Source organism: Xenopus laevis, chromosome 1L (assembly GCF_017654675.1).
Source record: "Xenopus laevis strain J_2021 chromosome 1L, Xenopus_laevis_v10.1, whole genome shotgun sequence".
NCBI classification, from domain to species: domain Eukaryota; kingdom Metazoa; phylum Chordata; class Amphibia; order Anura; family Pipidae; genus Xenopus; species Xenopus laevis.
Genome location: NC_054371.1, coordinates 20,217,817 through 20,245,777, shown reverse-complemented (window position 1 = coordinate 20,245,777; position 27,961 = coordinate 20,217,817). Strand labels below are relative to the sequence as shown.

The 27,961-nt window shown below is 40.3% G+C and overlaps 1 protein-coding gene across 2 annotated transcripts in view; it reads right to left on the bottom strand.

Moving 5' to 3' along the window:
• maea.L (macrophage erythroblast attacher L homeolog) overlaps window positions 1-27,961 on the bottom strand; it is a 59,618-nt gene that overhangs the window by 17,570 nt on the left and 14,087 nt on the right. For both annotated transcript variants that reach the window (XM_018226371.2, NM_001087362.1), the window contains 2 exon segments: window positions 22,956-23,159; window positions 1,912-2,034 (listed from right to left, as the gene is read on the bottom strand). In XM_018226371.2, coding sequence (XP_018081860.1) covers window positions 1,912-2,034; window positions 22,956-23,159 — 327 coding nt within the window.

The following is a 27,961-nucleotide window of genomic DNA, read 5'->3' as shown; positions in this document are numbered from 1 at the left end:
TTGTCCTAAATGATTAGATGCTCACACTCCAATAAGCTTACCTAGAAAGGTACTGGAATACAGTAGGAGCCCGCTATCTGACAAGATGACGTATACAGATATACAGGGAAGGAACCCCATTATCCAGAAAGTTCAGGAATGATGCAGAGATTCCTATTTAAACTGACAACCTTTCTCTGTAATAAAACAATCCCTTATACTTGATGTTTACCGGCATTAAGTAAGTGAAAAGTGCTAGGTGATCACTCTACAAGAGTCTATAAAGCTTTGCTGCTGCAAGCAATAGATGTTGGCAACCTCTGTAGTATAACTGCTTTACACTGGGGCTTATTCACTAACAATGAGCTAATTCATGCTTGGGGAGAAACCAATGGCAACGAAGATAATGTATCTTAAAGGAGAATTCAACCCGTAACATAAAAAAACCCTACCCCCCTACCCTACGTAGACTCCACCTCCCCCCCCCCAGCCTACCTGGTACCCGGGACAAATGCTCCTAACTCTTTACTTACCCCTGGTGCAGATTCTGTCCTCGGGAGTTCATGGCCGCCATTTTCTTTTCTTCGTTAAACTTCAGAAGTAGACCATCGTTTTCGGCTCATGCGCAGTTGGAGTAATATTCCGGTCCCGAACAAATGCGCATGCGGCGAAAGTCACAAAAATTTCCGAAAGTCACAAAAAATTTCACAAACAAATGCGCAGTTGTTCGGGAAAGTTACTCCAACTACGCATGCGCCAAAACCGACGGTCTACTTCCAAAGTATATGAAGAAAAGAAGATGGCGGCCATGAACTCCCAAGGACAGAATCTGCACCGAGGGGTAAGTAAAAAGGGGAGGAGGGAGGGTGGTCTACGCAGGGTAGGGGGTAGGGCTTTTTTACGTTACAGGTTGAATTCTCCTTTAACGCATTGCTGTATCAGCCATCGAATAGGGAATTAGGCCAGTAAATCGATGCTTCCATAATAATATTTGTTTATTTGATTGCACAAAACAATCAAATTCAGAGAAAATTAAGCAAACAAACATAAAAAGTCAACAATACCAAATGGGAAGAGGTACCACAAAGCTTTATGGTCCCTGAGCTCCTCCCTCCTAACACAATTCATGTCATTGGATGCTTCATCGGAGGAGGTAAATCAATGTTTACTTCTAACGGACCTCAAAGTTGGGCTTCCAGAAGACGGAACAGGCATTCCCCACAATCTTACCAAAACTAGCCTTCAGGCCGGGCCCCTATTCAATGGTCTGGGACACCTTGGAGGTGGAGGGGAGCCCTATAGTTTGGGATCTACCACTTTAAATACCAAGAATGAGTTTCCAGGATTATCATGAAAAGGAAAACACATCTTAGCCTGATATACAACACATATCTGTCAGTATCTTTATTGAAGGTAGCTAAATGGGCAGGTAGCAATAGGGTGGCAGAAAGCAATGGGTAGCTTGTTGGATATATAAATTAATTATCTATATAGAAAACTATTTACGAGACTGATCTTTTTACCACCCTCTATAGCAGGGGTCCCCAACCTTTTCTACCCATGAGCCACATTCACATGTAAAAGGAGTCAGGAGCAAACTGAGCAGGAAAAAAGTTCCTGGGTGGTGTAAAATAAGTGCTGTGATTGGCTATTTAGTAGCTCCTATGTGGACTAGCATTCTACAGGAGACTCTGATGGCAGAACACCTGGTTTTTATACAACCAAAAATAAGATCCTTCTTTGAGGCCGTTGAGAGCAACATCCAAGAGGTCGGAGAGCAACATGTTACTCACGAGCCACTGGTTGAGTCAATTAAGTTGAGTCAATTAAGTTCCCTATAGTTGAGTCAATTAAGTTCAATAACCGAAATAATGTGCTGCGAAAGGTTTCATAGTTGAAGATGCAGCATTCGGATCAGTCTACATTACATACCTTCATTTTCCTAAGCCTTGATTTGTTATCGTGGCACCAGGCCAGGCAAGTCATGGTTTCTTGCCTTTCCAGAGACTCTTCCACTTCCTTGGCAGTCAGAAACATTTCAATATTCACTAAGTCCTAAGGAAAGAGAAACAGATATGTTTTAAATATATACTTCCAAATGCCTAGTTCAAATGAATACTTGAGATGCCTAAAAATATATTTTCGGAAAGGAGATGAAAATCAAGTAGATATAAAAATGACAAACTGAAAATACTCCATTACAATTGAAGTTAAAGGGGGAGTAAAATGTTTAAAAAAAATGAATACGGCTAGAAGCTTTGTATTTTATATACTGAATTTAGTGAACCAGCGCAAAGGTTCGGCAGCCCTATAACAGTAGAGATCTCGGCCTACACAGCTGTTCACAGGAGCTCCCCATATTGAATCTTGGCAGGCTATCTTGTGACACTGCACATGCTCAGTAAGTTTTGGAAAGCTGTTGAGAAGATGAGCTTAGGAGTTGCTAAAAATCCTGCACCAAATGAGATGCGTCTATCACAAAGCTGATGATACAGGGTTGATTTTTAAATTATGCAGTGTGATTTGTCCCCCCTCAGCTCTGGTAAGTGACAGCAGCACAGAGCATGTGCAGTGAATCAGCAGAAAAGAAGATGGGGAGCTACTGGGGCATCTTTGGAGACACTGATTTTTACTGCTAAAGGGCTGTGGTTGCCTAGGACTATAACTTTCCATTTAAATGAACTGCCTGTATAATATATGAAAAGTAGTAAGAATGGTACAGGTTTTTAAAGAAGAAATAATACAGAAGTAGCTAGAAATGTTGTACATGATGTTTTGTGCTTCTGTACCAGCCCAAGGCAACCAAAGCCCTTTAGCAGTAAAGATCTGTCTCCAAAGATGCCCCAGTAGCTCCCCATCTTCTTTTCTGCTGATTCGCTGCACATGCTCTGTGCTGCTGTCACTTACTGAGCTTAGGGACCCACTCACAATATACAGTACACATAGAATAGAAATGTCACAATATAAGGCTGATTAGTAATTAATACACATAATTACTACATGGCAGCACAGAAACCAGTGCAATTAGCATCAGAATTTAATAATCAGCAAACCTGTAGCATCAGCTTATATTACAGGGGAAGCTCATTTTCTGCTGGATAATTAGTGACGAGCCCTAAGCTTAGCTTCTCAACAGCCAATCAGAGCCCACTGAGCATGTGAGTGTCACAGACACTTTCCAAGATGGTGACCCCCTGTGACAAGTTTGAAGTCCTGGATCATTGCTGCTATTGACAAGCTGAAACTTTAGCCTCGTGCAATAAGTTCACTATATAAAACATGGCAGTTTTAGCCATATTCATACTTAGGGTTTAGTTCTCCTTTAAGGAAGGCAAGGGATAGAAACATCGTAAAAAAAAAACCACGCAAAATACCACCCCTTCATAGCCTATAACAAAAATAATCCAACCCCCTAATTTCCCAGAAACTGCTAGGAAAGGCGAAAGGCTCTACAACCAGCGCTGATCTTTAGAGTTTAAAACAACTCCCTCGGCAATAGGGATTTAACAACAGCCTTTATGTGCCCATTACGATTACAATTAATTGGTGTAAAGATATATTCCGTATTACAAAATCCCGGCCAGAATTAACATTATAAAAACTTCATTTATTTCCTTAATACGCTCAGGATAATGGATTTTGTTTCAGAATGTCATGGCGAAGGAAACCATAAACAGTGAATAAAGCGATGGAGATTAATGTTATTAATGGTCCCCGTAAAAAAGACATTCGTTCCAACTGTTCAATAACAGGTTTTTCTTTTGTAAATTAAAAACAAAAAAGGAAGGGAAAAGGGCAATCTGAGTGGGCTGTAGGTTTTCATACTGCAACGCACACATTGGGGAGTTATGGAGATGTTCCTAACATATTTGAGAATATTAAAGAATTAAGACAAATTCAGAGAAACGTATCAATGGTTTTCTCTGCCCCATGAAATAATGTCGTCTAATGGGAGGTTTTAATACAAAAAGAAAATGCAAGAAATCTTCATTGGTCATATTAATTAGTAATCATTAAATGTAGTCTTGGTCAGACACAGGAGTATATTGATTTTATTCAGGAAGACAAGTCACACAAATAATTGTCTTTGGAATTCAAACCTGACAAAATAATGTCCTTTAAAATGAGGACTAAACCCTAAAAATGAATATGGCTAAATATAATGAACTTATTGCACGAGGCTAAAGTTTGAGCTTGTCAATAGCAGCAATGATCCAGGACTTCAAACTTGTCACAGGGGGTCACCATCTTGGAAAGTGTCTGTGACACTCACATGCTCAGTGGGCTCTGATTGGCTGTTGAGAAGCTAAGCTTAGGGCTCGTCACTAATTATCCAGCAGAAAATGAGGTTCCCCTGTAATATAAGCTGATGCTACAGGTTTGCTGATCATTAAATTCTGATGCTAATTGCACTGGTTTCTGTGCTGCCATGTAGTAATTATCTGTATTAATTACTAATCAGCCTTATATTGTAACATTTCTATTTTATGTGTACTGTATATTGTGAGTGGGTCCCTAAGCTCAGTAAGTGACAGCAGCACAGAGCATGTGCAGTGAATCAGCAGAAAAGAAGATGGGGAGCTACTGGGGCATCTTTGGAGACACAGATCTTTACTGCTAAAGGGCTGTGGTTGCCTTGGGCTGGTACAGAAGCACAAAACATAATGTACAACATTTCTAGCTACTTCTTTAGTTAGGCTTTAGTTCTCCTTTAAGGGTGAGGCTTATTAAGCAGAAATACACAAGCAAATTAGGCTCTGTGAGCTAAATCTATTAAATATAAATATGTGCATGAGATTAGTTGACCTATAACCCTCCTCCAGCAGAAGACACACTACCCAGAATCTTTCAGGTAGGAAAGCAGAGAGCAAAAGATAGACAACAGCTGGAGAATTTCGGGCGACATCTGGTATAGTCCATTCATGTTCCATTCCATATTAATAAAAAACCATACCGCCAAAATGAATTTTTAAGCAACAGTTTATATCAAATTAAGTGACATATTAAAGAATCAAAACTGGAATATATATTTAAGTAAATACTGCACTTTTACATCTCTTGCCTTGAGCCACCATTTTGTCTCTTTGCTGCCTCAGAGATCACCTGACCAGAAATACTTCAACTCTAACTGTAACAGGAAGAAGTGAGGAAGCAAAAGACACAACTCTGTCTGTTAATTGGCTCATGTGACCTTACATGTATGGTTTGTTTGTGTGCACCGTGAATCCTACAATCCCAGGAGGTGGCCCTTATTTTTTAAAATATTTATGATTACCCAATGGCACATACTACTAAAAAAGTATATTATTATGAAAATGGTTTATTTACACGAAGCAGGGTTTTATGCAATATATTTTTTATAGAGACCTACATTGTTCGTTGGTATAGTTTTCCTTTAACAAATCTCCATGTCACGGAGCAGGAATCGTAGCTCTGAAGCTATAATACTAAACAAATACCACTTGCCGAGTTACTGGTGGGTGGCGCTCAAACAAAAGGGCTTTTTACAAATCAAGACCAGGCGAGTGACCATGGCTTTTTTATTTTCTCTCCTAAACCATTACTGCACCCCTCTTATTTCTGCATTCCGCACCAGCGAATAAAGTGAAGGGAAAACAATCGGAGCCAGCAAATGACTAAAGAACAGCTGCTCCAGTATTTCTAGCTGATGTGCCAAAATATCTAAAATAGCTCCATACAGGAAATAATCCGAACACTCGCCCAGATTTGGCTAGCATCATAAATTCCACAAATACAGAAATGTGCTAACCACAAGAAAGCCTCCGAAGCAGCAAGAAGATAATGGAGTTTGTGCAAGACAGCGTATAGCTACAGAGCATCACTGACTCATCTAATCCTGAGTGTTTGGGAACAAGGACCATCAGCATTGTTTTTGGGTTTTTAAAGGAGAACTAAACCTAACTAAAGAAGTAGCTAGAAATGTTGTAAATTATGTTTTGTGCTTCTGTACCAGCCCAAGGCAACCACAGTCCTTTAGCAGTAAAGATCTGTGTCTCCAAAGATGCCCCAGTAGCTCCCCATCTTCTTTTCTGCTGATTCACTGCACATACTCTGTGCTGCTGTCACTTACTGAGCTTAGGGACCCACTCACAATATACAGTACACATAGAATAGAAATGTCACAATATAAGGCTAAGGCCACACTAGGCGATAGCGCCGCGATTTGACTCGCGGCGACTTTTCGCCGCGACTTTTAAGCCGCAATCGCTGGGGAAACTTTTGCGCTGGCGTCTATGGGGAATCGCGGAAAATCGCCAGCGTAAAAACACACGCGGCGATCTTTTTTCTATTGTCGCTCGAAATCGCCTAGCGAGGCAATTTCGAGCGACAGTAGAGAAAAGATCGCCGCGTGTGTTTTTACGCTGGCGATTTTTCGCGATTCCCCATAGACGCCAGCGCAAAAGTTTCCCCCAGCGATTGCGGCTTAAAAGTCGCGGCGAAAAGTCGCCGCGAGTCAAATCGCGGCGCTATCGCCTAGTGTGGCCTTAGCCTAAGGCTGATTAGTAATTAATACAGATAATTACTACATGGCAGCACAGAAACCAGTGCAATTAGCATCAGAATTTAATAATCAGCCCTGTAGCATCAGCTTATATTACAGCCAGCGAAGCTCATTTTCTGCTGGATAATTAGTGACGAGCCCTAAGCTTAGCTTCTCAACAGCCAATCAGAGCCCACTGAGCATGTGAGTGTCACAGACACTTTCCAAGATGGTGACCCCCTGTGACAAGTTTGAAGTCTTGGATCATTGCTGCTATTGACGTGCAATAAGTTCACTATATAATATTTGGCATTTTTTAGAAATGCAGCAATAATGAATTGTACAGCCTTGCTTAGAAACATTTTATGGAACTCCATTTCTTTCCTTCGGTTGTGTACACAAGGGCTTCTGTATCAGACTTCCTGATTTCAGCATATACCTCCAGGGCTAGGGCTTGAGCATGCTCAGTTTGCTCTTTTCTCCCTCCCTCCTGTAATCTGAGCCCAGAGCTATAAGTGAGCAGGGGACAGAGTGAAGAGGCTCCTAAAAAGGAAGCCTTTTGGATCTGCCGCCTGGAAACCCTAGCCCCTAATGGCCTGACTAGAGAGTTTGATATGCATTCTATTTTTTAAATTGATCTGGATCTTATTCTAATTTTAATCATTGTGTTTTTACAGATTAATGTGACAAGCGCACATTGAAGAAAAGTTGGTTTCCTTTTCAAGTGGATGCATTTACTAAAACGGATACAAGGTTGTTATATTTATAAATGATTATTGCTACTTTGAGACCTTGTATCTATATGTTCGACAGATGGCACTGTTTAAATGTGTTTAAAAGGAAGTCCAAGTGACCATATGTGTTAGCTTGAAAAAAAGCTGGGGAACGGCTTGAAACGTTGCTGTGTTTGGTCGGAGCCATATCTAAATAAAGGCTTTTTAACTCTAACAAAAGGTGCCGTTCACTATATTATTGGATATTCTGCAGTGACTGGTGGCCGCAACAAAAACATAGAAATACAAAATTAAGAACTCACTGTCAGCGCTGACCGATCCAAACAGGAGGTGTTGATATTAATAGCAATTCGGCTTTATTAGATCACACAGTGTAAGAATAAAACAGTTGGTGCGCAAACTCCAAAACCTACGCGTTTTGTGCCCTTAGATTCGGCTCTTCCTCAGGGTTAAGTGCCGAATCTAGGGGCACGAAACGTGTAGGTTTTGGAGTTTGCGCCACCACTGTTTTATTCTCACACTGTGTGATTTAATAAAGCCGAATTGCTATTAATATCAACGCCTCCTGTTTGGATCGGTCAGAGCTGACAGAGAGTACTCAATTTTGTATTTGATGGATTGTTCCGGTGAAGTAGCCGAAATCTCGCGATAGCTGCGACCGGTCAGGAGACTCGGAGAACCAGGGAGAGCTCCGCCATCAACCGCTTCACAAATACATGCTGGTATCAAATACACAACAGAACATGCACCTGCATACCGGGGGAGTATTGTGCTGACACAGATCTAGAGAATGAGCAGGGAGAGACTCAGGCAGGAAGTAAAGCTAATATGGCAGCTGCTCTCCTAAACAAACAGAGAGAACGTCTTAAGCGGTATGGTAAAGCATTCTGCAGAATAAATATAGTCTTATAGCTTACACTATTGTGGCTATTGACTATTGGCAATGTACTGCTTTGGCAACTTTCCTTCTCCTTTAAAGGGGGTAAAGAGGGTATTTGCTTTTAAACCCCAGCACACAGAGGGAAATAAAGTTGAAGCTTATCCACAAGTTTTTTAAAGAGCTAAAAACTTCCTGGGTCCTCACTTTCTCCAACGCCCACCATGGTTATCTGATTTCAAGTAACCAAATGGTCTGGATCTCCTGAGCAAAAGCATCAGAACCATTTATAGAGCCATGTACATTTGTGGGACGGTGATGGAATCTCCAGGCATTAAATCGATACTTCCACAGGTTAAAACATTTGGGTTTACATTTAAATTCATCAAAACAGCAGCGAGTTGAAGAGGAGCCGATGTACGGCTGAAGGTATTTCGCTTTCAACCAAAGTAAATGGCGCACGCGAACTGGTGCCGCGCTTCTCAGAACAGCGGCGAAGGAAAGCGGGGAGTCTTCAAATGAGCGATGAACCTGATTTATTTAGAATTGGCATCCGCAGAGATTATTTGGAAGTGCATAAATATGTCACGCTGTGACAGTTCATTCTTAGAGGGAAAAGGGAAGAAAGAAGAAAACTCTGTGGGGAACTGTATAATTCAGTGTCATGAAAAACACAATAATCCAGGCCCACGAATGTTTGTTATTAACATAAAAATGAACTTGTTCCAGCACATTTAAAGTGGATGCATTTCTGAAGGAGCAAGGCTGGAGGGGAAAAAAAACACATACAATTGAAATATTCTGAATATGACAGTTATTTGGAATCGCTCTGGGCTGAACAAAGGCACAGTCAGAGTATAAAGCAGCATTATCAGCTCTTAATAGAAAAGGCAAATATGTAAGGAGTTGAATTGCCTTCTCAGTGGAAAGAACTTTAGACCATGGACATACTCAGCAGAACTAACTAAACACAAGAATCAAACGTACTGGGTCAGAACTGCCATTTTATCATTCAACCACATTAAACTAAGCTTTATATGACTCGGGACTAGATAAAGATGGCTGTATGGGTCAAGACTGGTTTCCTGAAACAAATAACCAAGCTGACAATCTGAGTTGGTGGGTGAAATCTCCTTCAGGTCAATTACCATAGCAGGCAATGAGCTAGGCCACTAAAAAACATTTAACCTGCCATCAACGTGATTGCCTGTACTCTTCTTTTGGTCTTCAAAATTGCTTACAGATGAAAGCTATCCTGGTGCTAGGACAATGGTACAGTTGGGCACCAGTGACTTTTAGGAATTCGTGGTGTACTGTCAAATTGGCAGTCGGCTGAATGCACTCATGTTGATGATGATCTTTCCAGATGGGAATTTGCATAGAAAGCAAATAAGCTCTTGCAGAAAAGGGAGTCCCCCCCTAAAAGAATCATTTGGTCTAACGGTTAATCAAAATCTGACACCCGACTCCTTCAAGAAGACAGAATGAAAAGAAACCGATGTAGAGAGAAAAGATGTAAAGTCAAACTTGATTTTCAGAAACGGTATAGAATTAATTGATTATATCAAGAAAGCTTCTTATTTCAATGTGATGAATCTTATATTAAATTATATTAAAAAAAAGAATCTCTCGATTAAAGGACCCTTAGCATGTCTTGCTTGCTGCAGAAAAAAACATTTTTGCATGAATTAGGATTTGGCCAAATTCTACATTTTCAGCTGAAATTAATTAACTGAATCCTTAAAATAATGCGGCTTTAAAGCTAGGGACATTGGAGAATTTTGTGTTCAGAATTAAAGAAAATAGTATTTTTGTCAAATTCAAATATACAAATTAGGGCTAGCATTCCATTTGGTATTCGGCAGAGTCTTTTGAACACAATTCAGTCTTTGGCCAAATCCAAAAGTTATTACAGTATATACTCGAGTATAAGCCGTCCCGAGTATAAGCCGAGGTACCTAATTTTACCTCCAAAAACTGGGAAAGCTTATTGACTCGAGTATAAGCCTAGGGTGAGAAATGCAGCAGCTTCTGGTAAGTTTCAATCAAAAAATTGAGTGTTTCTGCTCCCATTGGAGGTGCCGGCGTCTCGTTTTTGGATGCCGGCGAATATTCTTGGAGACCATTCTTGGATGCCGGCAACTATTCTTGGACGCCCGTTTTTGCGCTTGACCCGAGTATAAGCCGAGGTAGAGTTTTTCAGCATATCTTGGGGGCTGAAAAACTTGGCTTATACTCGAGTATATACGGTACTAGTAGGCATGTAAATATCTCAAGATCTATTTGTGAGCAAGTCCAAGTTGTTTTTCTTTAAAGCAGCCTTACTACTAGAGGACTGTTTATCAAAGGTCAAATTTTGAATTCATGTGAATTTTTTTTTTTTAATTGGAATATACTCGCAATTCGATTGGGAGGTTAAGAAAAATGGATAATGGCTAATATTCAATCAAATGGTTCAAGCCCGAAAATTCGAATCATATTCAATCAGTATTGTATTAATACAAATTGAATTTTTCTCAGGAAAAAAAAACTTGAATGTAAGGAAGGCTATTAACCTCTCCAAATGGCTCAACGGACCTCTGCCATTATAAAAAATTTTTAGATAGAAAGAGGTATAATTAATTTATACCAATACCGCGCCACTGCACTATTGACAAAAAAAAAAAGGGGGGGGGCTGCTTCCTTGAATATAACCGTTCACACCAGGTTAAAACGACACAGGAAATCTGAAATAGAATGCAAAAGGAAGCGCACACATAGAGTAGTATTGTCTCAATTAAGATAAGCAATTAAGCCCCTAGAGCCACAGAGTGTTTAAAAATGGTGCCTGGAGAGCTATATTGCAGAAGATCCACCAGTGTGATATTCTTCAAGATTCCCCCTTTCGGGTATATACTCACAAGATTTCTTGGATTTTTGATGCATGTAGTAATGTTTGTTCTTCACCTTATAAGTTTTCTCCAGTCATCCACCAAGTAATATAATGAAGATATAAGCAAAATATAGTATAATATTGCTTTAATAAATATTAAAAATCACCATAAAACAAACTATTTTCTACTCACAAGGATCACCAGATCATAAAGCACGTAGCACCCAAAGCAAAATAAAAGTCCAGAGTTCTCTGGGTCCAGGAAGGTTTCTCCTGTTGAGTCTGTGATCGATGAATAAATCAAACTGCTCCAATATCCGTGATCAATGAAAAAATCAAACTGCTCCAATATCCAAAGCGTTTCGCAGTCTCCCTTGACCGCTTCCTCAGGGAAGGTGTGATGATCACACAAGGACCTATGCCATTGACTTGTACATGATTTCAGCAGGTTTTAGGAGGCAAATATTCGAATTAGGCCTGTTACAATGGTCGAGCGGTGATAAATCTCACATTCAAATTTACATTCCAATAGGGGGATTAAAATTTGAATGTGTAAATTTTGAACATTTGTATTTGAATTTACTATTCGACTGCCCCCTAGTCTTCTGTTATGCAGTGGGGAAGATGATGCGTGGCCTATGGCAGCTGAAGAAATCCGAAGCTTTGCTAAAGAGAATGGAAATAATAAACAGATTTCTGCACAGACCTGACACATTTATTTTAAATAATTCTTCCTTTGCCTTTTCATCCCCATCACGTCGTTTATTTTCAAATCTCCAGCGATTTTCCGTTTGAAGGAAGGAACATTAACGCAAGCCATTATTTGTGTAGCTTCCTAATGACGGCTGTCAGCGAGAATTTTCACGGGGCCGCTTTGCAACTTTGCCCTTATCACAATTTGAAAGGAGCTGCTGCGGCACCATTTATTACGATCCGCTTTTCTCCTGGTGCCAATCATGGCCTTGGGTTTCGTTTTTATTTATTTTTTTCAATTGTTTTTCTAGGTCATGTTTTATTCTTTTAGAAAAATCTATCCTGTAACACTAAGAACGGTGTGTAATTCGATTACAATGACTCTTAGCCCAGAACTAAGTGAAATGTAAAAATAAAATAAATGTTGAGATAAGAACGAGCAAGGGAATGCCACACCTTGCCCATCCCATTAGACCAGTTGCTCCTTAAAATAAGTGCTCCATGAATAACATTTATGCTATTTTTTTTTTTTTAACACTTGGATCCATTATTCCCTACGTTTTCAGTATTTTATTTGTTGGTCACAGAGAAGACAATCTGCTACAGTCTTGCTTGCTTCACGGTTACAGCTGGGAGGAAGTTCCACTATGATGTTAGATCAAGAGGAAAAATATAAAAGCTTGGTCTCCAGTGATTAAACGGCTTTTTCTTTATTATATAACCATATCTTTTGTTGCAAGAGTTTTTCATCTAATCCTCTGATCCACAAATATTGAGAAAATCTTTTTTTTTTCCTGAGGATTTTCATCATAATTTGCACTACTGAACGCACCGTAGCTTTGGCAACCTGAAATACTGGAAGGAGCATAACGGGTATAGATTCAATTTGTTTTATAGCAGCAAAGGAGTTTATTGCTTACGGGTCACCATCAAGAACCCCTTGCCAAGAGAAAATCAGATTTCTGTCTACCAACAATACGCGGACAATATAATGGCAGAATGTAATTGCTGTGTGTACAAACAAACACACCCCAAGTAGAGTTTGCTAGGATTCATGGTTACTGAGCTACTGTATAAAGCTAATGGATATGTTAAGAAGTAGGCTTGGGCGAATTTGACCACTTTCGCTTCGACAAAAACTCGCCGCCAGCAAAATGTCGCCGACGCCCATTAAAGTCTATGGGCGTCAATTTTTTTGACGCACATCATTTTTTTTTTTGACGTGCGACGCCATACAAGTCTATGGGCGTCATTTTCGCAGCGAAACAAGGCGAAAAAATTCGCCCATCCCTATTAAGAAGTAGAGATAACATTACTGCCGTTCCTCCAGATTTGGTTTTCCTAGTTTTGATGAAGGTATAATACTGTAGATTTGGCCGAATAACAGGTAAACAAAATTAAAGGGGTTGTTCAAATGAGTCCGTACACCAAATCAATCCAAAGAAGTTTTAATGAAACTACAAAGAATAAATCAGAGCTTCCTTTAGTTCAGAACTGATTTGTTTCATGTACCTATACCCAGGGCCGCCATCAGAAATAGCAGGGCCCCATACGAAAGAATTTCCAGGGCTGCACCCACCACAAGCCCCACCTACAGGTCCACCCCCACCACACACTAAAAAAAGAAAAAAAAAAGAAAAAAAACCTTTGGTGGATATTGTTCCCACATGTTAATAAAAAAAACATTTGTGGTCAGGACCCTCCATTAAAAAATATTGGTGGCTAGAACCCCACATGGTGAAAAACAACTGTCGGCCAGGGCCCCCCACTTGTAAGAAAATTGGTTGTCAGGGCCCCCCTTAAACATACATGTAAAAAAACTTGCCCCCCCCCCCAGAAGTTTAAAAAAAATTTGGTGCCCAGGGCCCCAACACACAACAGGGACCACAAAGGGTTACCTTTAGGGGGGCCCTACCATGTTACACTTACTTCATTAGTGTGGCCCACCTGCTGTCAGTAAGCTGCCAACTACAGAAGGGAGGAGGGGAGCACAGGTGGCTGCATCTTCTTCCAGTGACAGCATTTTCTTCCCTTATTGGTCACAGAATTTCAAGTCCTGGTAAAGCTGCATGGCGATTGGATGAGCTGGTAGAGAAGTTCAAACCTTAACTATCCAATCCCTAAGCAGCTCAACCAGGACTTAAACTCAGTGACCAATAAGGGGAAGTAATGGACAGAACATACCTCCCCTTGTGCTCCCGCCCTGCCTTCCCCAAGTCAGCAGCAATCAGAAAGCGGGGGGGCCCAGCTAATCAAGAAAGTGCCGCATGGCCGGGCCCCCCTTACCCTCGGGGCCCCCTACAACTCTCCCTCCTGCCCCCCGATGGCTGCCCTGCCTATACCCTCTTAGTCATAGGCAGTGGGTTTGGTACCAACAGTTGCAGGTCTTAACTATAGCAAGTTTTACCCTTTTAAAGGAGAAGGAAAGACGCAGTGCACTTCGGGGTGCCAAATGTTAGGCACCCCCAAGTGATTGTATTGACTTACCTGAAACCCCGGGCCGGTGCTCCTATCAGCAGAAAACTGCAATGGCCCTGGGTTATTCCAGTGAGCACAATGGATTGATTCTTTTCCGGCTTCCTCTTTCCCTTGCGCGGCTGCGCAAGTGCAGTAGAACGAAAAACCGAACCTCAAAGAGAATTCAATCCATAGTTTAAAAATCGGTAGACCCCCCCCTCCTTCTTCCCCCCCCCAGCCTACCTGACCTCCCAGGCAAATGCATGGCAGCCATCTTCTTCTTCAGTAATCTTCGTGTATTGACGGCATTTTCGGCGCAAGCGCAGTTGGGAGTAAATTTCCTGCCCTGAACAACTGCGCATGTGCCGAAAGTCACGAAGATTTCCAGAAAATTTTCTGAAATTTTAGTGACTTTCAGTGCATGCTCAGTGGTTTGGGATCGGAAATTAATACTCAAACTGCGCATGTGACACAACTTCCGAAAAAGAAGAAAGAAGATGGCGCCCGTGAGGCCAGAATCTGCACAGAGGGGTGAGTAAAAAAATAGGGGCATTTGCACGGGGAGGGGGCAGGTAGGCTGGGGGGTTTATTACGTGTTGAATTCTCCTTTAACTAAAAAGTCGCTATTTCGTTCAACTTCGCATGAATTTGCCCCGGGAAATTTGAAGAAAGAAAAAGCCGGAAGAGGATTGCTCCGTGGTGCTCATTGGTATAACACCAGGCTGGTGCAGTTTTCTGCTGATAGGAGCACCGGCCCGGGGTTTCAGGTAAGTCAATACAATCACTTGGCGGTGCCTAACATTTGGCACCCCCAAGTGGTTAACGGCTTTCCTTCTCCTTTAAGCTAAATACACATGTGCCAATCTAATCGTCCAAAACAAAATTCATTTTTCGGACAGTGCGTGGGCTCCGAATAATAGTCCTAGTAATTTTCCTACCACTGCGATTAGACGTCAAGTCGATCAGACAGGTTATAACATTTCTGTTGGATAAAGATAATAGCTTTGCATGTGTTGCCTATCTGGCAATATCCATGGATGACCGTCACTACAGGTATGGGATCCATTATCCGGAAACCTGTTATCCAGAAACCCACGAATTACGGGTTGACTGTCTTCCATAGACTCCATTTTATTCAAATAATTAAAATTTTAAAAATGATTTCCTTTTTCTCTGTAATAATAAAACAGTAGCTTGTATTGATCCCAACTAAGATATAATTAATCCTTATTGGAAGCAAATTATTTAATATCTAGAGGATTTTCTAGTAGACAATGGAGATTTGGATATTTAAATTATTAGAAGATCAGTTATCCAGAAAACTCCAAATCCAGAGCATTCTGGATAACAGGTCCCACACCTGTACTATTTTCAGGACATAACTTCAACAAGATTTGTGTCGGTCAATGAATGGACAGAACATGGTCAGATTTGTGATTTTCCCACTTTAATCCTACAATTTAAATCTGGATGTTAGTTTTAGATTGTTGCATTAAAACATAAATCAATATCTGAATGTTCACTGTACGACGAATAATAATGTGCTTGACCAGCTTTTTTTATGTTTTTTTTTTAGGGATGCACCGAATCCACTATTTTGGATACAGCTGAACCCCTGAATCCTTAGCCAAAGATTTGGCCCGAATACCAAACCGAATCCAAACCCTAATTTGCATATGCAAATTAGGGTGGGAAGGGGAAAACATGTTTTACTTCCTTGATTTGTGACAAAAAGTCACACAATTTCCCATCCCTAATTTGCATGTGGGATTCAGATTTGGTTCGGCCGGGCAGAAGGATTCGGCAGAATCCAAAGCCTGCTGAAAAAGGCTGAATCCCGAATTATATACTCTAAAAATACACAATAATAATAATAATAAATATATATTATTACTATTATTAACGTGTATTTTTAGAGCACCAACATATTTCGCAGTGCTGTAAAATATATATATATATATATATATATATATATATATATATATATATATATATATATATATATATATATATATATATATATATATATATCTCTCTCAACTGATCAGTCATTGAGAAGCACTACGGTATATTGTTCTTAAATGTGTATTTAAGCCATAAAAATCATACGGTGGCAGCCCAGGAGACTCCGTGCCTTTAAGGCAGGAAGCAGAGGGTAATGCTGGAGCATCAATAAAAGAATTAGCCAATATTTAATAGCATTTGATTTTCCAGGCAATATTTACTTTGATTTCCACTAATTGCGGTGTTATCTAACAGAGTCTGAGCTGCCCTCTGGGGCCTCCGAGAAATGTTCTTTTTTTTTTTTTTTAACATCTCAGAACAGAATGCTGGGAGCAAAACGAAATAATCCACAGGAATTATTCATAACACACTTGGATCTGTAATGAGGGGCTGCATGAAAGGGAATAAATGACAGATTCTGCAGATAAAACCATTTACACAGACACACAAAGCACACAGACAAGGGTATCAATTAGTCACTTAGCACTTTGTTCATTTTAGGAAAGCAATATGACATAATGAGAATTATATATTTGCATTCGGAGGTTTTTTTTTTTTTTTTCATGTGCCCATTAAAACGCAGATGGGGAGAAACTGTAATCATTTTAAGTTGGTAGCAAAGCTGTGAAGGCGTATTTCCAGCAAATGTCTGCACATTCCTCCAAGCACTTTAACGGGGTGAAAATACAAATTAAGGAAGAAGGAAGTTACATTTGCACATGAATCATTTGAAAACTGTTTTATTTTTACCCATGTTTAACAAACATCTATATATATTTTTTAATAAATGTGCGATGTGCATATGCAGATATAGATGTTTTATACACAATGCAAGTTATATTAAAGGGACACTCCCCCATCTTTCTTATTTACCATTGTGTTTGCCTAATGGAAGCATCGAAAACTGAATGTATAATTATTTTCTTTTTCTCCCCTAACATGGAGACACACATGGAGATTCGGGGGGGATTAGTCGCCCGGCGACAAATCGCATCTTCTCTGGGCGACTATTCTCCCCGAATTGACTTCACGCCGGCTAGAATCTAAAATCGCCATCGGGATGTCACTCGAAACGCTTTATTTTCCGAAGTTGACCGAAGTTGTCTCACATGTCTCGGCTGCCACTGTTTCCCAGGGAGGCTGCCCACAAGCCTTACCTACATATAGGGGGCCCATTTACTTAGCTCGAGTGAAGGAACAGAAGAAAAAAAATGTAGAATTTTGAATGTTTTTTTTTGGCTACTTTGACCATCGAATGGGCCACTTCGATCTTCGACTTCGAATAGAACGATTCGAACTAAAAATCGTTCGACGATTCGATAGTCGAAGTACTGTCTCTTTAAAAAAAAACTTCGACCCCCTAGTCGCCACCTAAAAGCTACCGAAGTCAATGTTAGCCTATGGGGAAGGTCCCCATAGGCTTTGCTAGCTTTTTTAGGTTGAAGAAAAATCGTTCGATCGATGGATTAAAAGCCTTCGAATCGAACGATTTGAAGGATAATTGCGGTAAGTCCTTCGACTTCAATATTCAAAGTCGAAGGATTTCAATTCAGCAGTCGAATAAAGAGGGTTAATTAACCCTCGATATTTGACCATAAGTAAATTTTCCCCATAGTCTTCCTATTGTGTTAATCCCTTTTAAAAAGTGAAAAGGGGATATAACTTTATAATCCAGGGGCACGTAGAGGCCCATTTATCAAACGAATAAGTTCGATTTTTTTTTTAAAAACTCCCATAAACTCGAAATTTGACCAATTGAAATTGATTATAAAAATCGAATTTTTTAAAAAAGGATCGACCCGAAAACTTGAATCGAATTAGATTCAAAATTTAAAAACTCGATTCCAGTTTTATTTCTCCGGAAAAAAAAACTTGAATGTCAGGAAGGCTGCAAACAACTCCAAAATGATCCCAGGATGTCTCCCATAGACTTAAACAGCAATTCAGCAGGTTTTAGGTGGCCAATAGTCGAAATTGAATTCTTAAAGAGCCACAGTATGATAAATCTCGAAAATCAAATTAGAATTTTTTGAAAAACTCCCTAGTCAAATTTGACAGTTTTAACCATAAAAAATACTTGAAAATTGGAATAAAAATTCTTTGGAGGGCGAAGTTCAGCCTACAGGCCTCCAGTTGGACAGCCCTACTCCATACTATGCTTCTCGCACTACCATTAAAGGGGTAGTCAGTCCACATTAACATTAAAGGGATACCGACAGGTTCTTATGAAAATCCGTAGAAACCTGCCAGTATTACTAAATGGTTGTGGTTTGAAAATCCAGGAAGCCAAAAGTAGCAATGCACTGAATGCACTATTTGGGATTCGGCCAAATCCCAGAATCCTTCGTAAAAAAAAAAAACGCCCGAATACGGAACCAAATCCTAAGAGGGAAATCGTGTGACTGTCACAAAACAAGGAAGAATAAAAGGGTTTCCCCTTCCCACCCCTAGTTTGCATATGCAAATTAGGATTCAGATTCGGTTCTTGGCCGAATCTTTCGTGAACGATTCGGGGGTTCAGCCGAATCCAAAATAGTGTATTTGGTACATCCCTAATATTTAAGCTGGCCAACTACGTCAAAGTCATCCCATATCTGGCCAGTCCTACGCTCAAATTGCATCTGATTCATTAAGAATTCAATTGCTTCATTATACATTTTACACATGGACTAAGTTTTACCTGCAACTTACTTGCTGCTTTCAAAGTTAAAACTCCCAAACTTGGCTGCCCTTTTATTAGACACCAGTGGGATCACCTGACTATAGCTGGGAGGGGTGGGGGCTAAATTCTATGGGAGACGGGCCTTTCTGTAATGCAGATCTGGATAAAGGGTTTTCGGATAACGGATCCCATACCTGTACCATGCAATGGGGGTGATTTGGGGTACAGGCCTTAAAGGAGTGGCTCACCTTTCAGTAAACTTTTAGTATGTTCTAGAATGGCCAATTCTAAACAACTTTTTTTCATTGGTCTTCATTATTTATTTTATAGTTTTATAGTTATTTGCCTTTTTCTTCGGACTGTGCAGCTTTCGAATGGGCGTCGCTGACCCCTTCTAAAAAGCAAATGCTCTGTAAGGCTACAAATGTATTGTTATTGCTACTTGGTATTCCCCATCTTTCTATTCAGGCCTCTCCTATTCATATTCCAGTCTCTTATTTAAATCAATGCATGGTTGCTAGGGGAATTTGCACCCTAGCAACCAGATTGCTTAAAATGCTAATTGAAGAGTTGTCCAATATACAAATAACTCAAAAACCTTAAATAATAAAAAATGAAAACCAATTGCAAATTGTCTCAGAATTAGGGATGCACCGAATCCACTATTTTGGACAACCGAATCTTTCACAAAAGATTCGGCCAAATACCGAACCAAATCCTTATTTGCATATGCAAATGAGGGGTGCGAAGAGGAAAACATTTTTTACTTCTTTGTTTTGTGACAAAAAGTCACACGATTTTCCTTCCCACCCCTAATTTGCATATGCAAATTAGGTTTGGATCCGGTTCGGCCAGGCAGGAGGATTCGGGCGAATCGAATCCTGCTGAGAAAGGCCAAATCCTGGCCGAATCCCGGACCAAATCCTGAATTCGGTGCATCCCTACTTAGAATATCACTCTCTACATCATACTAAAAGTTATCTCAAAGGTAAACAACCCCTTTAAGCCCTTATATATCTTCATTTACCCCATCCTTATACTACTGCATATCTTGAAAGGCATTCTGCAAGGAATCAAGAGATGCCACTGAAATAGCACTAAAAGTAAAGCTTAGTTCAACCACCTTACTATGTGTATTATAGCTACGGATGCATCGAAGCCAGGATTCGGATCGGGATTCGGCCTTTTTCAGTAGGATTCAGCCAAATCCTTCTGCCCGGCCGAACCGAATCCTAATTTGCGGAAGCAAATTAGGGGCAGGGAGGGAAAACGAGTAACTTTTTGTCACAAAACAAGGAAGTAAAAAATTAGGGATGTACCAAATCCAGGATTTGGTTCAGGATGCGGTCTTTTTCAGCAGGATTCGGACGAATCCTTCTGCCCGGCCAAACCGAATCCGAATCCTAATTTGCATATGCATTGCATATGCAAATTAGGGGTGGGGAGGTAAATCATGCGACTTTCTGCCACAAACAAGAAAGTAAAAAATAAGGGATGTACCAAATCCAGGATTTGGTTCGGGATTCGGTCTTTTTCAGCAGGATTCGGATTTGGCCAAATCCTTCTGCCCGGCCAAACCAAATCCGAATCCTAAATTGCATATGCAAATTAGGGTCGGGAAAGGGAAATCGCGTGACTTTGTCACAAAACAAGGAAGTAAAAAATGGTTTCCCCTTCCCACCCCTAATTTGCATATGCAAATTAGGATTTGGTTCGGTATTCGGCCAAATCTTTCCCGAAGGATTTCGGGGTTCTGCCGAATCCAAAATAGTGGATTTGGTGCATCCCTATAAAAAATGTTTTCCCCTTCCCACCCCTAATTTGGATATGCAAATTAGGATTCGGATTGGTATTCGCCCCAATCTTTTGCGAAGGATTCAGCTGAATCCAAAATAGTGGATTTGGTGCATCCGTAATAACAGTAATAAAAGAAGTATACACAAGCACCAGTTTATGTGACAAGCTGTAGCCAGTGTAATACATATAAACAACAGCAATTAACTAACAAATACCCCCATTTCAAAGCCTGGGCTGTGTCTGTCTACATTATTAAAAACGAAAAAAAAAAAAAAAAAGCACCTCTGATCCCAGTGCTGGAATCCAAGGTCATAACGAAATTCAAATAAGATCATTACTCAGTCTAACAAGCCTGTGCCGATGAGCCATCTTTATGGAGCATTCGATCAAAATCATTTGTTACGGCCGCTTCTATTTCTCCAGCTCTGCTCTGTTTATCACCTCATTAGAGAGCTGAAAGCCATTAACAAATTACTCCAATAGTCCGATTTGATTAGCACAGATTTTGCCGTCAGCACCTGTTGATGTACGGCTTCCAGCCTCGTTATTTCCACAGGAAAAAAAAAAAACCAGAGAACTCGACATAAAGGAATTCACCGAGGGAAAAGTTCAAGTTTTTTTTTTTTTTTTTTTTTGCAGGCTCTTATAAGGAGGTGATGAAATGAAACGTATTAAAACTTGATGATGTGAAGTTGGGAAATGAAGTCGAGATGCATAATGCAGCGTTGGAGAGCTCTGGGAATGTGTGTATGTTACTGCAGTGCTGGTCCAACAGTAAGTACACTCATAAAGCAATCTCTCCTGCTGTGTATCACACATTAACAGCAACATTTAGAATTTAGACAAGTCCATACAAATTTATCTGTGCATTGTCCAGTCTCCTTCCCTTACCCCAAGGCTGATGTTCTTCTTTTAAAGGATTGGTTCAGTGTATAAAAATAAAAACTGGGTAAATAGACAGGCTGTGCAAAATAAAAAATGTTTCTAATATAGTTAGTTAGCCAAAAATATAATGTACAGTATAAAGGCTGGAGTGAGTGGATGTGTAACATAATAGCCAGAACACGACTTCCTGCTTTTCAGCTCTCTAACTCTGAGTTAGTCAGTGACAACTATAAGGGGGCCACATGGGAAATAACTAGTGATGGGCAAATTTGTACCGTTTCACTTCGCCATGCAATAACGGGAGAAAAATTCAAAAAACTGGATTTTTTACGCCGGCAACACTTTGGACAGTTGACGCACATTAAAGTAATGGGTGTCCGTTTAATTTTTTGATGCCGGCGAATTTTCACGGCAAATTCACAAATTTATTTACCGAAGGCGACACACTCAAATTCACAGAGAATTCGAGCCTGGCGAATAAATTCGCCCATCACTGCACATAACTGTTCAATGAGTTTGCAATTGATCCTCAGCATTCAGCTCAGATTCAAAAGCAACAGTTATGACCCATGTGGCCCCCCCGGTCAATCAGTGGAAACCAAGATAGCTGAAAAGCAGGAAGTAGTGTTCTGGCTATTATGTTAGACACCAGTCACTCCAGCCTTTATACATTACATTTTTGGCTAACTAACTATATTAGAAACAGTTTGTATTTTGCACAGCCTATCTATTTACCCAGTTTTTATTTTTATACTGAACAATTCCTTTAAAAACACACTGATACTAGAGTGAGAACTGGCATCTTGCAGTTTTCTTCTTGTACCCCCCTCCAAGGCCCTGGGTTGGGCACATAGTGGGGGAGCACCGAATCTAGGAAAAGCAGTGTGTGTTCTATGCTTTAAGGGGAACTATCGCAACAATGAAAATGTATTATTAGCTTCAGCATACTGAAATAAGAAACATTCTAAATACAATCAAGTAAATATTCTGTAATGTTTCTGAAACAGTCAAGTTTATGGTCACTATTCCTCTCTCAGCATCTGTTTCTCTTCATTCTCTCTTCATGCAGCAGTTGGGTGTCAGATATTCATTGACAGTTAGATCCAATATATCTTATAGGGGGGCTCCTTTTGCCTAGAAGATGTATTAGAGCTCACCCTATTAAAATCACCAGACATCATGTCTCTCTACATGCAGGATTTGTGCAAAAGGCAGTTATTTTGTTAGATTTTGTTTGTACTGGAATCAGTTATTTGAGTGAGCTTTAATTCATCCGCTAGGAAAGGAAGCCCCCCCTATAAGATATATTGGATCAGTCAATGAATATCTGACACCCAACTGCTGCATAAAGAGAGAATGAAGAGAAACAGATAGTAGAACAAACTGGTGCCCTTTTCAGTCAACTGAATAACCACTGGGGGGATTGTTTAGATTTTTCCTTTATCCTGTGATCTCAATCTAACAGAAATTTGAATTTGAACGTCAAAGCTTACCTCAATGTCACTTTGCCGGGCTAGTTTCACAGCCGTGTTGTAGTAGCCACAGCGCAGGAGATGTTCCACCATCATGCGGTCCATACGCTTCTTTTTCCACATATTGATGGCCGCCACTTGGTCACTGCTGTGCTCCTTCAGGTGTTCGATCCGCCGTTTGCACAGTTTGGCGCTCTCGTCCTCTGCCTGGATGGATTCCACCGCCTGTTTTATACAGCACCAAGATGTTAGCACAACACACACTGCGGGGCAGATTTATCAAGAGTCGAATTTAATTTATGATCAAAAAAACTGTCAAATTCCACTAAGGAGTTATTCAAATTCGATTCAAGTCTTTCAAAAAAATTCGAATTTCGAGATTAATCATACACAGGCCCTTTAAAGGGAAAACATGTTTTTTTCAAAACGCATCAGTTAATAGTGCTGCTCTAGCAGACTTTTGCACTGAAATCCATTTCTTAAAAGAGCAAACAGTTTTTTTTATATTCAGTTTTGAAATCTGACATGGGGCTAGACATATTGTCAATTTCCCAGCTGCCCCAAGTCATGTGACTTGTGCTCTGATAAACTTCAATCACTCTTTACTGCAAGTTGGAGTGATATCACCCCCCTCCCTCCCCCCCCCCCAGCAGCCAAACAAAAGAACAATGGGAAGGTAATGTGATGTGTGCCAGCACTCTAGAAACGAACTACTTTCTGGCAGACTGTTATTTTTCCTACTGAATGTAACTGAATGTGTCTCAGTGGGACCTGGATTTTACTATTGAGTGCTGTTCTTAGTTCTACCAGGCAGCTGTTATCTTGTGTTAGGGAGCTGCTATCTGGTTACCTTCCCATTGTTCTGTTGTTTGGCTGCTGGGGGGGGGGGGTGACATCACTCCAACTTGCAGTACAGCAGTAAAGAGTGACTGAAGTTTATCAGAGCACAAGTCACATGGCTGTTTGCTCTTTTGAGAATTGGATTTCAGTACAGAATTCTGCTGGAGTGGTGCGTTTTGAAAAAAAACATGGTTTCCCATGACAGCATCCCTTTAAGAACTCGAATTTGACTATTCGCCGCCTAAAACCTGCCTAATTGCTGTTTAAGTCAATGGGAGAGGTCCAAGGATCAATTTGGAGTTGTTTGCAGCCTTCCTAACATTCAAGCTCTAGAAAAAACTCTAAATTGAATTTGATTTGAGTTTTCAGGTCAATCCTATTCATCAGTTTTAAAAATTCGATTTTTGTAATAAAATTAAGATTGGTCGAATTTCGAGTTCATGGAAGTGTAAAAAAAAAAAACTCACGTGAATTCGAAATTCGACCCTTGATAATTATGCCTCTGCATTTTCTTTCCCAAGGAAATTCTTCAAATATTATGTTAGTGAAACGAAAAAGAAAAGTCTTATTCTCTAGCTGAACTGCGGGAAACACAAGGCGGCTGACAGACCAAGTATGAAAAAGGAACACTATCATCAGAATACAGGTATGGGACCCGTTATCCAGAATGGTCGGCCCTGGGGTTTTCTGAACAAGCGATCTTTCCATAATTTGTATCTTCATAGAAAATCATGGAGACATTAAATAAACCCAATTTACTGGTTTTGCCTCCAATAAGGATTATTGGAGGATCAAGTACAAGCTACTGTTTTATTATTACAGAGAAAAAGGAAATTAGTTTTTATGATTATAATGGAGTCTATGGGAAATGGCCTTTCCATAATTGGAAGTTTTCTGGATAACGGGTTTCTGGATAATGGATCCCATACCTGTACAACTTTTTAATTTGCCCCTGAAAAGAGAGTTAAACAAGGCGAGGCTGTCCTCAGAGTAAAACACAGATCCATTTTTTTTTAAATATTAAGGTTAAGTTCTCCTGTGTATAATTAAAGGGATTCTATTATGATTTTTATTGTGTACTGTATTTCTATTTCCAAATTACACTGTTTACACTGCAAATAATTCACTCTACAATATAAAATGTTATTCCTGAACCAGAAAATGTATGTTTTAGTTGTAATATTGGTGTGTAGGTGCATCTCAGGTCATTTTGCCTGTTCATGTGCTTTCAGAAAGAGCCAGCACTTTAGGATGGAACTGCTTTCTGGCAGGCTGTTGTTTCTCCTACTGAATGTAACAATGTGTCTCAGTGGGACCTGGATTTTACCATTGAGTATTGTTCTTAGACCTACCATGCAGCTGTTATCTTATGTTAGGGAGCTGCTATCTGGTTACCTTCCCATTGTTCTGCGGTTAGACTGCTACAGCAGTAAAGTGTGACTGAAGTTTATCAGAGCACAAGTCACACGACTGGGGGCGGCTGGGAAACTGACAATATGTCTAGCCCCATGTCAGATTTCAAAATTAAATATAAAAAATGGAGCTCTTTTGAGAAATGTATTTCAGTGCAGAAGTCTGCTGGAGCAGCACTATTAACTGATGTGTTTTGAAAAAAAAACTTTCCCATGACAATATCCCTTTAACTTCTACCAGGAGATCAAGCAAGCCTAGCATGGATCTGTACAGAGATTTGAATTACAGGCAAACAGGGGGCAATTTGTGCAACTCCCCCCCCCCCACCAGTAAATTTTCATACCTTTCAATCTGTAGATAAAACCAGACTCCCTCAAACACCCATTTGTCAATGTCGTGGAGCTGGTCAATCGAAAAGCATTTATGCCAACACCAAATCCAAGAAGTGACATGAATGTCTGGGTGATTGATGCCCAATTGCCTTTCACTCGCTGCACTTCAATGGCTGGCACACATGCAGAATGACAATTTGAAGTACATCAGACAGACGCTTCATTTTCTAAGCCAATGTTCGGCAGGTACCCATTTAGTAATAAAGAGGAACAGCAATAGAAAAGAACGTATGTAGCTTGTAAATACAGCTATGGGATATGATAAAGATCAAGGTGCTAAAGATCTCGCCAATTCAGTGCTATATTTGTGCAGGGCACTTCCATAGGTACATGAGAAGACATGAGAGTAACAGGTGGTATATTCCGGTCATGGGGAAGTCCATTTATCTATGTCCGAATTTATCTCATTATTTTCTGAAAAATACTCCAAATCCGCATGGGTTTTTCCCCCATATTTATCAATACATTTTCTCGAAAAATTTCTGTACGGGGAAAAAAAACAAAAAAACCTAATCGATCGGATTTTCTTCCAATTTTTGCCCGAAAACCACAAAATCTTAGGATTATTGCTAGGGATGCACCGAATCCAGGATTCGGTTCGGGATTCGGCCGAATCCTTCTGCTTGGCCGAACCGAATCCGAATCCTAATTTGTATATGTAAATTATGGGCGGGAAGGGGAATCGCGTGACTTTTTGTCAGAAAACAAGGAAGTAAAAAATGTTTTCCCCTTCCACCCCTAATTAGCATATGCAAATCAGGGTTCGGATTCGGTTCGGTATTCGGCCGAATCTTTCGCAAAGGATTTGGGGGTTCGGCCGAATCCAAAATAGTGGATTCGGTGCATCCCTAATTATTGCACGAATACCCAGCGCAGATCAAGATATCCCATTGACTTATATGCAACCTCAGCAGTTCTGAGATGTCAGATTTTCGGATTCAGACTTTTTTCATCTTCATGGTATGGTTTTTTTTTTTTTTGCCCTCTAAAAATTTAGTTTTTTTAGTAAAAAAAACATGAATTTTTCAGGTTTTTGGCATTCGGAGTTTAATAAATAACCCCCTACATGTTGCTACGGGCAATGCACTTGTCCTGAAGTTCAAACCCCCCTCTCCTGGGATTGACACCGGGGCAGGAGATTGGCTTTCAGAGGTCCAGACCCAAATAGAGCTTGTTCAGTTAAAAACACTGGGAAGTTATAACAAGGTCATGTTTATGACCGCAAGTGAAGTTCCCCCCCCCCTTTTCCCTGCAGTGAGTTGCGTGTTAAACCCCATTCATGAAAGGTACTTGCCTCAAAATGTACTTCTTCTGTATAGTTGACTTTGGTTCTGAATAAAGTGCTGCTAAGCCTATTGCCGCAGGGGAACCCTGGAACTACCATCACCTCCTGGCCGGTAGCTTCAGGGTTTCCTTGCCCAGGGTTACAGATGTTACTCTCACGCTTAACACTGGAAGTGGCGCTAGCCAGACATCCATTTGCTACAAAATGCATGCATAGTTGGCTTAAAGGAAACTATACCCCCAAAATGAATACTTAAGCAACATGTATGATTTGTTTGGTGTGTTTGTGTGCACCGTGAATCCTACGATCCCAGGGGGCGGACCTTATTTTTTAAAATGGCAATTTTCTATTTAGGAGTACCCAATGGCACATACTACTAAAAAAGTATATTACAGGTATGGGACATGTTATCCAGAATGCTCGGGACCAAGGGTTTTCCAGTTAACGATCTTTCCATAATTTTGATCTTCATACCTTAAGTCTACTAAAAAATCATTTAACATTAACCCTGTATATACTCGAGTATAAGCCGAGGTACCTAATTTTACCTACGAAAACTGGGAAAACTTATTGACTCGAGTATAAGCCAAGACACAACTACAGCCCTGTCTCCCAGCAGTGCACATTCTGCCAAGCGACCCCCCCCCCGCGATCAACCGGACTTCTTTGCAAAGTTGATGGTGACAGAGAATTGCCAAACGGATTACTGTGTGCATTGTCCCACTACCATGTGCAGAGGGCACTGTGTGATATTGCCATCACTGTTAATCCTTCATATAACCAACAGAGGGCGCTGTGTGATATTGCAGTCACTGTTATTCTTTCATATAACCAACAGAGGGCGCTGTGTGATATTGCCATCACTGTTAATCCTTCATATAACCAACAGAGGGCGCTGTGTGATATTGCAGTCACTGTTATTCTTTCATATAACCAACAGAGGGCGCTGTGTGATATTGCCATCACTGTTAATCCTTCATATAACCAACAGAGGGCGCTGTGTGATATTGCAGTCACTGTTATTCTTTCATATAACCAACAGAGGGTGCTGTGTGATATTGCAGTCACTGTTATTCTTTCATATAACTAACAGAGGG